General features: G+C 44.2%; 1 protein-coding gene across 1 annotated transcript in view; it reads left to right on the forward strand.

Annotated features, from left to right (window-relative positions):
- Positions 1-15,000, forward strand: part of scn1lab (sodium channel, voltage-gated, type I like, alpha b) — a 44,867-nt gene that overhangs the window by 10,583 nt on the left and 19,284 nt on the right. The window contains 12 exon segments of the mRNA XM_048234403.1: positions 355-446; positions 2,438-2,731; positions 3,877-3,940; positions 4,696-4,837; positions 5,332-5,538; positions 9,186-9,503; positions 9,965-10,111; positions 10,113-10,313; positions 10,794-10,926; positions 11,347-11,585; positions 13,843-14,016; positions 14,246-14,602. Coding sequence (XP_048090360.1) covers positions 355-446; positions 2,438-2,731; positions 3,877-3,940; positions 4,696-4,837; positions 5,332-5,538; positions 9,186-9,503; positions 9,965-10,111; positions 10,113-10,313; positions 10,794-10,926; positions 11,347-11,585; positions 13,843-14,016; positions 14,246-14,602 — 2,368 coding nt within the window.

Raw genomic sequence — 15,000 nt, forward strand, 5'->3', positions numbered from 1 at the left:
CTAGGCAATGTTTCAGCTCTCCGCACATTCAGGGTGCTCAGAGCTTTGAAAACAATCTCTGTCATCCCAGGTAAGGGGTGTCTGTGCATGCATGGATGTGTGTGTGTGGGTATACACGGCATATGTGTGTGTGCTGTGTGTGTGTGTGTGTAAAATCCCCCAGATGTCAGTCAGGTGTACGTCCATAAGTGAAGTCTCCTCCCTCTTGCTTGGTCTTTGCCTGTCGCGTCCTAACGTGTGTGTGTGTGCGTGTGTATGTGTGTGTGTTTGTTTGTGTGTGTGTGTGTGTGTGTGTGTGTGTGTTGTACCCCCCACCCTATACTCTGCCTCCCCTTCCCCTCCCCTCCCCTCCAGATATGTGACAGAATTTGTGGACCTCGGCAATGTCTCTGCACTCCGAACCTTCAGGGTTCTCCGGGCTCTCAAAACTATATCAGTCATCCCAGGTGAGAGCCAGATGGGGTCAGAGGTGACTAGGTCGAAGGTCGAAGGGCGCATAGAAGCTTTAGTGAGAAAGACGGCAAATTTTTAAAAAAAGAGCTGGCGTTCACTTCATTCTGAGCTCTTGCCCCCTCCCCCATCATCTTACCCTTGACTCATCTTTCTAACCAAAGTCCCGCCAAACAAAAGCAGGAATCTGACCCAGCCCCCGCGGATTGGAAAACACGATTCCATGCTTTTAACCAATGAAATAAACTTCATTTATTTTTTTGGTTGATACTGTAACTCAGCTTTTTTCATTTTTTTTTTTTTGTTTCTCTCTCTGTCTCTTTCCAAATCCTTTCTTTAAAGGTTTATTTCCCCACAAGCGTGAGCCTGGGGAAATAGAGCAGAGTCGGAACTGCTAGTTTTTTCGTTCTGTTCTTTTTTTTGCATGAGACATTGCAAAAGCCAGCCTGTGTGATAAACTCTTGTCCGTCCTCCCTCTCTCTCTCTCTCCGTTTGTGTGTTTGTGTTCAATGTGCGTGTCATCGTTTGATATTTACACCCTATTGTGAATGTGTGTCACATGGCAGAGAAATCCCATGACACACACACACACATACACACACACACACACACACATACACACACACACATGCACACACACACACACACACACACACACACACAAATACACACACACACGCACACATGTCTAAATGTCATTAACAAGCATCTTTTCTGCTCCAAGCATTTGTACGCTTGACTTTTCCTCCAATTGAATATTTGAGAATATTAATCTGAAATGATAAAGTTCCCAAACTATTCCTCAAGGGATTACTGTGAATTGCAGATGTATTTTGTAAAGCAAGCTAATAATATGCATCATTATCCAGTGCTAATCCAACCACTACTTTACTGATAGAATAAAGATTCTTGCTCCAAGCCAATATCTTAACTAGCTACATTTTTTAAAAAGCAACATTTATGGCTGAAACCTTTTGACTATTTTGCTTGACCTTTAGAGCTGTATACATCTGTTTGGAGGTTCTGTACAGAGAAGGTGATTGCCTTAATAGCTTCACATCAACTCTCACTTTACTAATGTAGCATTGTTTTAGAATTGAATAAGCTGATCCCATGCTAGCAATGGGAGCTCAGTTTTATGTATCTACTTCCAGTGTAGAGGTTGCTTCCCAAAATCTTAAAGACCCTGCCAATGACTTGCATTCTCTCCAGTGTTCTGGGTTACAGCATGTAGATATTGCGACCCATATACATTTTATTGTAGGTTGTTGCATACATCTCTACAATAAGATTGTTTAATAATATCCTAGATAGAGAGTTGTGGAGCAGATCTATTTTTTGATGTTCACAAAGTTGGCAGATCTACTCCAAATCTGGCCCAGATCACTGGGTTGGATTCGGATTTGCTCCAAATCTGGTCTAGATCCATTTAAGATCTGCTCAAGGTGCTATCCAGGACTATTAATCTCCAGCAGAAGAGACTGATTTGCTAACCCTAGCAGAAATGTTGGTTCAGCAGACGTTAGAACCAATAAGATGGCCTGCCATTGGTTGGCCCATCAGCCATTTGGTCCCACCAATGGGTAGCTTTCATAAATCAGTCTCCTCAGATTGGTCTATGAGACATATTCAAGGGTAGATTCTCTGCCTTGTGTTTTCAGCAGTTGAAGTATTTCCCATGTTTGAGCTCTGTGATGTATTATGAAATACATCTCAAATACTCTAAAACATCTCAAACATATTAAATACATCCACCCCTTTAACCCTGAGAGGGGCTTTCTGTCTCTGACCAAATGCATGGTAAATAGTTTGTTCTGAATTAGGCTTCATTGGCCCTGATAAGGGAACAAGGGCTCTTTTAATGATTTGGGACACAGCCTCTGGGCCTCCACCATCATTTGGAGTGTTTCAAGAGTGTGACCTCTCCCTGGTGGTGTGTTTGTGTACCCCCTCTCTCCCCACCCCCCTCCAAACCTCCATCTCCCAGGCCTGAAGACCATTGTGGGCGCTCTGATCCAGTCGGTGAAGAAGCTGTCGGACGTGATGATCCTGACGGTGTTCTGCCTGAGCGTGTTCGCTCTCATTGGCCTGCAGCTCTTCATGGGCAACCTACGGCAGAAATGCGTGCGGATCCCCACGAACGATACCACGCCCATACCCACTGGCCTGCCGCCCAACCACACTGCACTGGGCAGTACCGAAGACCAGGAACTGCTGGCCAGCATGAGCCTGATGACATTCAACAACACCTTTAACTGGACTGAGTACCTCAACAATGAAAGTGAGTGTGTGTGTTTGTACATGTATGTGTGTGTGTCTGTGTGTCAGTGTGTGTGTGTATGTATATGTGCGCACATGTATGAGTTTGTGTGTGTGTGTGTGTGTGTGTGTGTGTGTGTGTGTGTGTGTGTGTGTGTGTGTGTGTGTGTGTGTGTGTGTGTGTGTGTGTGTGTGTGTATATATGTTTGACTCATTCACTCATATGCTGGGTGTTAGTGGACTGCAGTGAATGGGGGCTGTGATGTCATATGGTGACTGTGTGTGTGGGGTGTGTGTGTGTGTGTGTGGATGTGTATGTTTGACTCATATGCTGGGTGTTAGTAGACTGCAGTGAATGGGGGCTGTGATCTAATATGATGCGTGTGTGTGTGTGTGTGTGTGTGTGTGTGTGTGTGTGTGTGTGTGTGTGTGTGTGTGTGTGTGTCTAACATGATGTGGACTGACATGCTGGGCCGTGGGGAAAAGCTTGGCTGAGGCGGGTGGTAAAGTCAGGGCCAATGTGCCGCATAATCACCAGAGAGAAAAAGACAGAGAGAGAGAGAGAGAGAGAGAGAAGGATGGAGAGAGAGGGAGAGAGTGGTGGAGAAAAAGAGAGAGATCGAGGGAGGTAGAGAGAGAGTGGTAGAGAGAAAGAGAGAGAAAAAGAGAGAGAGGGAAAGAGAGGGTGTTTTGAGAGAGACAGAGAGTTCCTGGAAATTTGCATGATCTGTGCTAGAGGGGAAGAGCTCATAGGCAGGAAAGGTCAGGTGTTAAACTCTGTTTGAACACAAACACAGTGACCCACCCTGAGTGTGATGCTATGCTATTTCTATGTACAGTATGTTCAGTGGTTAAAGTGGGATTTGGCAGGTGGGGGAACCCTAAAATCCAGTGTCGGTGCAACGGGGAAAAGTGACTCACCGTTGGACAACATATTGAGTATCGTGGTGTAGCAATACAAGACAAGAAGTAGCAATTTTGGACAAGAAGGGCTAGTTTCTTGGTCACCTCTGTACATGCGAAAAATTAATTTTAACAATATCATCACGCTATATTGTGGGTATGAAAGAATATATTTATTATTTATCTGAGGTGTGTGTGTGTGTGTGTGTGCGTCTGTATATGTGTGTCATTGGGTTAACCATCTTTGTCCTTCTTCTGTCGTAGCCAACTATTACTATCTACCAGGCCGGCGTGATGCTCTACTCTGTGGAAATGGCAGTGATGCAGGGTAAGCCTGAGGCTCCAGCCTGCTGGTTCCTATTGAAGTCTATCACCGTTTCAAGAGAGTTCCATTATCAGCATCATAGTTGGTCCCACAAGGCTTCCGTTTTAACAATCCATATGTTATCTTAATGCAGAGGAAGTACAGTAGATTGGGAACAAAATAGAACGTTCAAGCATTGTTTTTGTTTTTATTGTTGAGAGGGTCTATAGTAAATGAAAGGAGCAGTCTAGATCAATTATTCTATTCTTTTTATTTCTTTGTTTGTTTGTTTATTTATTTGATGCTTTTGTCCAATGTGAGTAACATAGACCATTTTCAAGGACAGTCCTGAACTGATGGGGTTAAGTGTTCAAGGTCAAGGTCAAAGTCTGGCTACTGCTTGCTTGCCCAGTTCCCTTACCACTTATACTACCATCAGCTTTCGGTGAAAATTAAGTGAAATTCTCCAAACATTTCTCAGTCTGACCGTCCGGTATGCGCAATGTTGCTCAAAGAAACTTTTGCTGCATGAATTGGAAACACAAGAAATAGGTCAGATAGAGCCATACTCTATTCCAGCTTTTTTCCCGTGATGCTTCGGGAGCACATAAGGGAGAGGTGTACTTTGATTGGCAGTTGAGCTCACACATCACCAACCCTTCATCCACAGGAAGGACTGTATCACTTAATCTGTGATTATGATTAGAGAGTTCTCACAGTAATTTTATCTCTGATTGGTTGTTTGAATCCGTTTTTGTCTCTGATTGGCTGTCCTGCAGGCAATGCCCAGAGGGCTTTTCGTGCATCAAGGCGGGTCGGAACCCGGACTACGGCTACACCAGCTTCGACACTTTTAGCTGGGCCTTCCTCTCGCTCTTCCGCCTCATGACGCAGGACTACTGGGAGAACCTCTATCAGCAGGTCAGCTTCCAGAAGCTTCTTTTATAGAATGCTGTGCCCAACTCAGATGGCACTGTATCTGAGTAGCCCCACTGTAATGATACTGCATCCATAATGGCAGTCTAGATGTCCAGTCTAGATGTTCATTCCAGGTCTAGATGGCCAGAAGTTTCTAGCACAGATCGCCACATACAACTCGGATGGCTCCGTGGTCTAGTCACTGTAGACTGGTTACACCTGTTCAGTTCCAGTGCAATTCTTACTAACTCAGTTCAGTTCACTTCCATTCAGCATATTTCCATTCAATTCAATTCAATTCAATTCAAATGTCCTCTTCTTTAGTGCTGCCACTAACGACTAATTTTCTAATGACTAATCTTTCAACTAATTTTTCGATTAGTCGACTAATTAATTTTTTTTTTAAAATCAAGTGTTTGTTATTTTGTTGTGTCCATTTTATTTTGAACTCATCTGTGTGTGTGTGTGTGTGTGTGTGTCTGTGTATGTGTGTCCAGACCCTCCGTGCGGCTGGGAAGCCCTACATGATTTTCTTTGTGCTGGTGATCTTTCTGGGCTCGTTCTACCTGGTCAACCTGATCCTGGCCGTGGTGGCCATGGCCTACGACGAGCAGAACCAAGCCACCATCGAGGAGGCGCAGCAGAAGGAGGAGGAGTTCCAGGCCATGCTGGAGCAGCTCAAGAGACAGCAGGAGGAGGCGCAGGTGTGTGCGCACACACACACACACACACACACACACACACACACGCACACACACACACACACACACACACACACACACACACACACACACACACACACACACACACACATGCTCACAGAGACAAACACGCATATACTCACATACTGTACATACCCACAAATATAGTGGACACACACACACACACAATAGACTGAACTTCCTATGCTTTTCTCACCATGATCATAATACAATTCAAGATTACATAACTGTATGATAATAATAGTACTGTAAGGTCAGTAGCTGAGATGCTGAGTTACTGTTGACTATGGGAGTTTGCTTGATAATGGTTGTGATATGATCTCTAGAGGTCAGCAGAGTTGATATTATTCTCCTGAATATGTTAACTGAGCTTTTAGGAGAGATAAGGTCAGTAGCTGAGATGCTGAGTTATCCTTGATAATGGTTGTGATATGATCTCTAGAGGTCAGCAGAGTTGATATTATTCTCCTGAATATGTTAACTGAGCTTTAGGAGAGATGTGATCTATCCTGGGTGACCAGACCTATGTCTGTGGTCGAGGTGGTACATGTGCACACACACACACACACACACACACACACACACACGCACAACACACACACACACACACACACACACACACACACACACACACACACACACACACACACACAGCTTAGTTCAACAAGTCCTGCATAACCATGCCACACCCTGTTCTATTGTACCTTCATCTCCTCTTCTGGATTCTTTTTGTCCTCTTTTCTTGTACCTCCCTCGCTCTCATATTACCCCATGTAGCTGCCATCTTTTCCTTTTTGCCTTTTCCTCCTATTTACTGCAGTTCCCATTTTTATTTCTCCTCTCCTCTCCTCTCCTCTCCTGTCCTCCTTTTCATCCGTCTATCCATGCGCTTGGTGCTAAACTAAAGCTCCGAGCTCGCCGTTGCCGTGGAAACAAATAACGAGGCAGAAAGTGTGTTCTCGCTCAGGGTAAACACTGAAATGAGAGAGTGAGTGAGAGAGAAAGAATTAGGGTGACGAATATATAGAGAAAGAGAAAGGAGACAGATTTAAAGGGGAATGTAGTTTATATTTTGCTGTAGATTAGCACAGCACATAACTATAAGATGGAAAGACTGAGAGTGAGAGTAATATGGAGAAAAAAGAGATAAAGGATAAAAAAGAAACAGAAAGAAACATTTGATATAGTATATTTCAGCAACGAGCGGTAGATTAATTTATATCTCTAATGCAATAGTATAGAGGATAGAGAAATGACAAAGAGCAAAACAGCCAAGCTCCTGAGAACAGTACAAAACATTGACTTTCTTTTGGAAAAAACAAGAAATCAAAGAAGGAAAAGGTGGACAACTGTATGGGAACACCCAGAGACAGAACGGAACTTCAAACAAGGAAGTAAGAACTTCGCAAATAATAAGAATTAGATGATTTTCTAGTGTAACTGTAGCCTAAAAGCTGTCACACATGGCCGGCAATGCGACAATCAAACACGACGGTGGAATTCTGTTAATCGCTTTACTACACACACTACTGGCGACGCGATCACCCATCGATTCAGTGGAGATACACTGACCAGACAGCTGTTTTCTATTATCAAAATCACCCTGAAAAAAACAAAAAGGGACGATTAGAGTGATGTGATGGATGTGATTAGAGTGATGTGATGGATGTGATTAGAGCGATGTGATGGCACCAGTCAGTCTATGCTAAGATCCGTTGCCTCAGTGATGAGCACCTCAGACAAGTTGAAGAGCTCCAGAGCGACCTTCTAATGTTAAGGAAAGAGCAGAGGAACCGTCCAACATCTGTGCCCAGGGGTTCATAATCCATTCATGCCATGTCTAAAGGAACTGTATGCAAGAAATGTATTTCAATTAATCATAAAATGGCCCTGATATGTCACTAGACATTAAGAAATCACGTTCATTTCCAATACTTATATCACTGACAACAGTAGTCTGGCCAGGATATTGTCATTTAAAAAGTGAAGTTGCAACCCTCAACTGATGTTGATGTTGTCATGTTGTGTTTTGGCCTGATGCGCCACCCTCCACCTATCTATTAATCACAAAGTCAGTAGTGTTTCGGTATTTGGGTTGCCAGCTCTGCCAGTCAGGGGGGGGGGGAGGGGGAGGGGATACACCGATCTACAGTAATTTGAAAGTGATTGCAGTACCAGTTTTGGTCACAATCTTACATACGGTTCCTTTAAAGGAGAATTCCGGTGTGATATTGACCTAAAGTGTATTGAAACATGATACCGAGTGTGAACGTATGTCTCATAGCCCATCTCGGCTTGTCCCCTGCACTCCAAAATCTGGCGAAGTGTGAAGTGTGGAGATACATTGAGCCTCGTAAATGGGTGTAAAACAGTGATTTATTTGCATGGCTAGCCCGATGCCGAAGCACCACTATTGAAAAAGCTGTTGGTAGCATCGGCTAACTAAGCCAGATTTTGGGCGCAGGGGACAAGCCGAGATGGGCTATGAGACATACGTTCACACTGGTATCATGTTTCAATACATTTTAGGTCAATATCACACCGGAATTCTCCTTTAACTAACGACTGAAGCTATTGCTATCCTTTTAGTAGCATTATCATTTATCATTTTATTTTATTTTTCCTTTCATTAATTAATTTGATCTTTATACCAATATTAATGTAAAGTTGATTATTAACATGATATACCTCTAGCTTTGGCAACAATGACTTCCTTCATTCATGCCAATAAAGCACTATTTGATTTGAGAGAGAGACAGAGAGAGAGAGAGAGAGAGAGAGAGAGATTATTCTCATAATGTCGTGTGATTAATGTTGTTCATGTGTAATATAGGCTGTTTGGGTGCAGGTAGACAATATGAACTGTTGTTGGTAGACAGTGGCGGCATTGCGGACCCAGCTGACCATGCACCGCACACCCACAGAAGCTTATAACCTTCTGTGTTCAAAGTGACATCACTCAACCCTCACTTAGTGTCTGCAAAGACATGACCCCTCAAGTTACAGCTCTCCATACTCTTTCTCTATTGGTTTATTACTGTAGTTTATGCTCCACACGATTTTACTCTTTTATTTCTCTATCTCTCTCTCTCTTTCTCTCTCTCTCTCTCTCACGCCCCTGCTCACACACACACACAGGGGCGTAGCAAGATCCTGGGCCCTATGCATAGGCAGTCCTGATGGGCCCCCATAATAAAATATATTCCAGACTTTTCAAGGGCCCTCCCTCCCCTTGGTGTTCTAGTAATCAGTACCGGTTTTACCCCCAGTCCGTCGCCCCTGCTCACACACACACACACACATACTCTTTCTTTCCCTTTTCCCAGCTAATATGCTCTTTGGAAGTCGCTGTCAGACAGTTCATTGCTATTTGGTTTCCATCCTTTCATCACTTTAAAGTTAAATCTGTACATGCATGTGGGCACAAATCTCTGTGTGTGTGTGAGTGTGTGTTTGTGAGTGTGTGTTTGTATGTGTGCGTGTTTGTGTGTATGTGTGAAAGTGTGTGTGTATGCACGTGTGAGCCTGGTTACCCCTGACGACCATGCTCGCCAACTCTCTCTCCTTCTCTCTCTCTCCTTGTCTCTGCTCGGCACTGCTGACTGGCTGGCTGGCTGACTGACGTGCAGGTTGCCGCGGCAGCGACCACGGGCGAGAGTGGCGACTACAGCGCCAGCTGCGGCTGTCGGAGGGCCCCGTCGGAGGAGAGCTCGTCGGGTGGCGGCTCACGCCTCAGCTCCAAGAGCGCCAAGGAGCGCCGCAACCGCCGCAAGAAGCGAAGGCAACGCGAGGAGCAGGAGGAGGAAGAGGAGGAGGAAGTGGCCGAGAAGAGGGACGCAGAGAAGTTCCACAAGTCGGCGTCAGAGGACAGCATCAAGCGCTCCTTCCGCTTCTCCATTGACGCCAACCGCCTGTCCTACGATAAGAAGTGCTCGACGCCCAATCAGGTGAGGGGGAGCCACCTGAGCGACCCTGGGGTGTAGGGTCTGGGTATATTGTCTTCTTTGGTGCCACAATAGATAGTGTAAATGATTTTAAGGCCACATCTTTAAAGCCTTTGAAGACTGAACTATCCTACGAGTTTGGCACATGGGAGAAGTGCGGCAGTGTTTTGATTCAGATTCCTTTCATCTGCCCACTCTCCACTGACTCCTCTCATTCACTCCTTACATTCCTGTTCCTCTGTCTCTCCACGTCTCTTATTCTGCTTTCATCTTTCTCTCTCTCTCTCTCTAAATTCAAATTGAAATTCCAAAGAAGCTTTATAAGCATGACCAGAACATTGTACAGTATTGCCAAAGTATTTGGGTTGGGTGGTACACTGTTTACGCTGGATACATTACCACACGGGATATCTCTTACTCTTTCTCTCTCTCTCTCTCTCTCTCTCTCTCTCTCCGTCTCTCAGTCTCTCCTGAGCATCTCGCGTGCCTCCCTCTTTTCCCCGCGCCGGACAAGCCGAGCGAGCCTCTTCAGCTTCCGGGACCGGGCACGCGACTTTGGCTCGGAGAATGACTTCGCCGACGACGAGCACAGCACGTTTGAGGATAGCGAGCGAGCGTGGTCGGAATGCTCGCCGTCTGGGCTTGGCGCGCGACCGGCGAGGCTCCAACGTCAGCCAACGCAGCCTGGGGGCGCCGCGCATTATTCTGCCCGCCAATGGGAAGATGCACTGCACTGTCGACTGCAATGGTGTGGTGTCGCTGGTCGGGGGCACGTCTGTGCCCACCTCGCCCGTTGGCAGGTTGCTTCCGGAGGTGGGTGTAGTGTAGAGTCAAGAACACTCACACACACAAACACGCACACACACACATAAATGCACACACATAAATGTATATACACACACACGTACACATACATAAAAATATACACACACACACACACACACACACACACATAAACACACAAACACAAACAGACACAAGCACACATAAACATACACATAAACAACCATGCATACACATAAACACATATATGAACACATGTATTCTGTTTTCCTCTCATCATTTATCTTTTTATCTTCCTCTCACTGTTCTCTCTCTCCCTATCATCTCTCCGCACTATCATACTCCGTCTTTCTATACATCTGTTACTGTTTATTCCCTCCTACCCTCACACCACCTCCATCTCTCTTCATGTATCTCTTTCTATCTATCCTTCCACCTTCCTCTCACCATTTATTTCTCTTTCTCTATCCATCTCTCCCCCCCACACCCTTTCTCTCTTTCTGTCTGCAGGGCACCACCACTGAGTCTGATGTGAAGAAGAAGCGGTCAGGATCTCACCGAACCTCTATGGACTATCTGGACGACACTGTGGCCAGGCAGAGGGCTCTGAGCGTGGCCAGCATTCTCACCAACACAATGGAGGGTAGGAGGAGGCTATCGCACACACACAGACACACACACACAAACACACACACACACACACACACACACACACACACACACACACACAAATACATACACCTACACACATGTACCTGAAATTTTTTCTAGAATCTACTGATGACAATTTGCAGACAGTGGCAGTTGGACAAATCTGTCCAGTCTTTAAGATGATCTATCCTCTAGTATTTGAGCTGAAGTTGATTCTGACAATGCTGATAATAATTTACCAGATTTAGCTATATGTTTATTTGTATAGTTACATGAAATTAAAGCAACAAATATTTAAATATAAATATAAAATATCTTATATACTTGGGTTGGGGTCTTCTTTGAAAAGATTCACCCTAATCTATTCATCAGTAATTGATTTTGGAGGCCATGTTTTGTCAATGCTCTTCAGAACTGGAGGAGTCTCGTCAGAAGTGCCCCCCCTGCTGGTACAAGTTCGCCAATACCTTCTTGATCTGGGACTGCTGCCAGGGGTGGCTGAAGATCAAGGAGGTGGTCAACATGGTGGTGATGGACCCGTTTGTGGACCTGGCTATCACCATCTGCATCGTGCTCAACACACTCTTCATGGCCATGGAGCACTACCCCATGACCAAGGAGTTCAACGATGTCCTCTCTGTGGGAAACCTGGTAGGCTGGACATGTACAATGCCCTAGGGATCCTTAAAGGAGTTGCTTGAATGCACCATGCATCCACTATAGCACTCTTACATTGACTTGCATTGTATTTAATATAGCACCACACATGGTACATAGTGACTTACTAGAGAGCCAGTCCAGCACTAGCTGGTTTGCATCCTAATTTTAGTGGGCAAAACAAAGCATATACATTTTTGAAATTATGTCCCTAAGCATTCTGTTACTATATCTATTTAAGATTTATGAATGTTTGAAACTTAAATTACTACACATAGCAACTTTAAATGGGATATCTAAGTTGTCTTGAACGCACCATTAAGTCTATGGGTAAGCGAACGTTTGGAAAACGTACCTCCTATGAGAGGCTCTGAGGTTAATAACGGACCACGACCAGAGTTAGCATTCCATTGACTCCTGTTCATTTTGGGGTCACATTGACAGTAAATAACTTTAGATCTGAAGCGTTTTAAGCCTTTATATGACCCATTTCTATTTCCAGAGAACTACAGCATTGTGTGACTGGCATCATAACCTCGTATCTCACTTTACGGCCAATAATAAACTTTTTTTTTAAACCAATGCAAAAATGATGTCATCAGCATGTGCCTTTTAGTCGCACACAACGGGTAAGCTATTTAGGAAAGCATCGAGAGAAAAAAATGAAGTAATGTTTTGTTGAGTTGCCACTATGTCGGAACAACCACCAACTTACCAAAAGCTGCACTCGAACTCGCATTACTCTGCACGTTATCAATTTTCACAAAAGTCTCTATGTGAGCTTGTTTGTTTCCGGTGGAGCCAGTTTGAACCTGATGCTATTGTTGCACCTAGTGAATCAGCATGTTACGATAAAGAAGGATTTATGCGTTTGTTAAAATTTTTATTATTGGGCAAACAAGATATTCAGTGTAGGAGTGAAGATGTAAGGAGCCGAAGATGTCTTTACAATATAGTTAACGCTCCACCGGAAATAAATGAGCTACCCTGAGCCTTTCGTGCATGTAGCCTATTACAATGCCTATTTCCCAAAGTCGAGCATGCTTCCTTGATAGAATGCTTCCTTGCGAGTCGGGTTCTATGAAGATGAGGTTAGAGGCCTCACTTGCGTTCTTGGAGTGTACTTTGGAACAGACTAGTGTCACAGAGGTCGTAATTTGTCCGCTGCTCACGGCCCTCGAACCTGCCACCTCAACACACACCGGCATGGGAGTTGAGCGCTCTAACCACTGAGCTAAAAGCCCAGGCTCCCAACTCAGCGGAAACTGAATATTCGCAGCACATTAGCGGCCAACAGGAAATGGGTTCAAATTAACGTTACTTGTCTCTATTGAAGTCCCATGGGGTGGCTATGTCCATTTCTTTTACTGTCTATGGGTGGCACTCTTCCTTGCCTTCCTTGCCTTCACGCGTGTATTTGATAGAGCACCCCTTGATGTGTAAGGTGGTATTGCAATACAGTGTGAAGCTAGCTCTTTAGCATGCTAACTTTAGCGGCTATCTGGGAATAGGCTTTCTTCACATTCTGTTGCTATTTCTAAGTAATTTACACTTTAAACTAGAAGCCCAAGACATTAATTTAAAGGAATAGGTTTGGAACTTGTCTTTATTTTTTTTTTTTTCTCTACTTAGTTTATGTTGTTGAACAGAGATGTGTTCAAGTTGAGTGGGAGGATTCAGAGGAGCCAGCAAAGAACAGGGGCCTGAAATATGCCAAGCAGTAGAGGTTAGAGAGGTTATAGAGGATATAGAGTTTTTTAGAGAACCAGCAGTTATTAATGAAGTTCCTTCTGCTGAATCCACCCTTCACTATGGTTTCCTATGGTTTTAATGCAGTAACTATGGTTACCATGCTCACCCTGCTCCTAACCATAGCTTTGGTACCACCATGGTTCCCCTATCGCACTTCATGGTGACAGAGGTATTACTATGGTTTTAACATGGTTACCGTGTAACTACTATGTTTTTTTAACAGTCGATGATGTTACAAAGTTGGGTTAGGAAAAACCATGGTTTATACCTTCTGAAGAAAACCATGGTTTATACGGTCTGAGGTAAACCATGGTTAATGCTAGGGTTTAACTGTAGTGAAACCATGATAAAACTATAGTGATAAACCATCAGCTGACATCTGCAGCTAAAGCCTCGTTAGCGCAGGTAGCACATCAGTCTCATAATCTGAAGGTTGTGAATGATAAAGGATTAGCTGGAATTTCAAACCAAATCAAACGTATGTGTTATGCTTGTTCAGGTGTTCACTGGCATCTTCACAGCTGAGATGTGTTTCAAGGTCATCGCCCTCGACCCTTACTACTATTTCCAGGAAGGCTGGAACATCTTTGACGGTATCATTGTCAGCCTGAGCTTGATGGAGTTGGGTCTAGCTAATGTGGAGGGTCTTTCTGTTCTACGGTCATTCAGATTGGTAAGAGAGCCTTTGATTTTAGTCAATTTAATTCTAATATTTCACAGACACGAAAATTGTTTGTATCAGTTCTTAACAGTTCAACAAAATGTTTACTCTGACTACATGACTTGTTGACAAACACGTTGAACTTACAGCCCTCTAAAGAATCAGTGATAATGACTGATTACTTTTAAAATTAAACATGTACACACTGTATAATTTGTCCTCTCATCTACCTCAACCCTAGTTAAGGGTATTTAAGCTGGCCAAGTCCTGGCCCACACTCAACATGCTCATCAAGATCATCGGCAACTCTGTGGGCGCCCTGGGAAATTTGACCCTTGTGCTGGCCATCATCGTTTTCATCTTCGCTGTGGTGGGCATGCAGCTGTTTGGCAAGAGCTACCGCGACTGTGTGTGCAAGATCTCGTCCGACTGCGAGCTGCCCCGCTGGCATATGAACGACTTCTTCCACTCCTTCCTCATCGTGTTCCGCGTACTGTGTGGCGAGTGGATCGAGACCATGTGGGACTGTATGGAGGTGGCCGGCCAGACCATGTGCATCATTGTCTTCATGCTGGTCATGGTCATCGGGAACCTGGTGGTAGGATTTGGTTGTTTGATTTGGAACCTCCACTATCTGTTTGTGAAGTGTTTTTTTTTCTTGTTTTTTTTTTTTGGGGCATTTCAAATCCTTTTTTTAGCGTATGAGGGCTGTGGTGATAGATTCTGTTTATCCCCAAAAGGACAGTGAATTTTGGAAAAACAAAAAACTAATTTGCCATGTTCTGAGTTCAATTATTTTAAAATGGATCCATTCTAAAGCTGGTTTCATTATGAAGGCAGGCCACATAACCTTCATTAAGGTAACGGTGTAGGCAAAGGCACTTTGATGGAGGCAACGTGTCCTTTGTTCTGAAACTAAATATGTCCTCACTGATTCTGATGGTGAACCTTTTCTGCTTACATGGTGGGATTTAATGGGGCTCTCTGGTCTGGCTT

This window comes from Alosa alosa, chromosome 23 (assembly GCF_017589495.1).
Source record: "Alosa alosa isolate M-15738 ecotype Scorff River chromosome 23, AALO_Geno_1.1, whole genome shotgun sequence".
NCBI lineage: Eukaryota > Metazoa > Chordata > Actinopteri > Clupeiformes > Clupeidae > Alosa > Alosa alosa.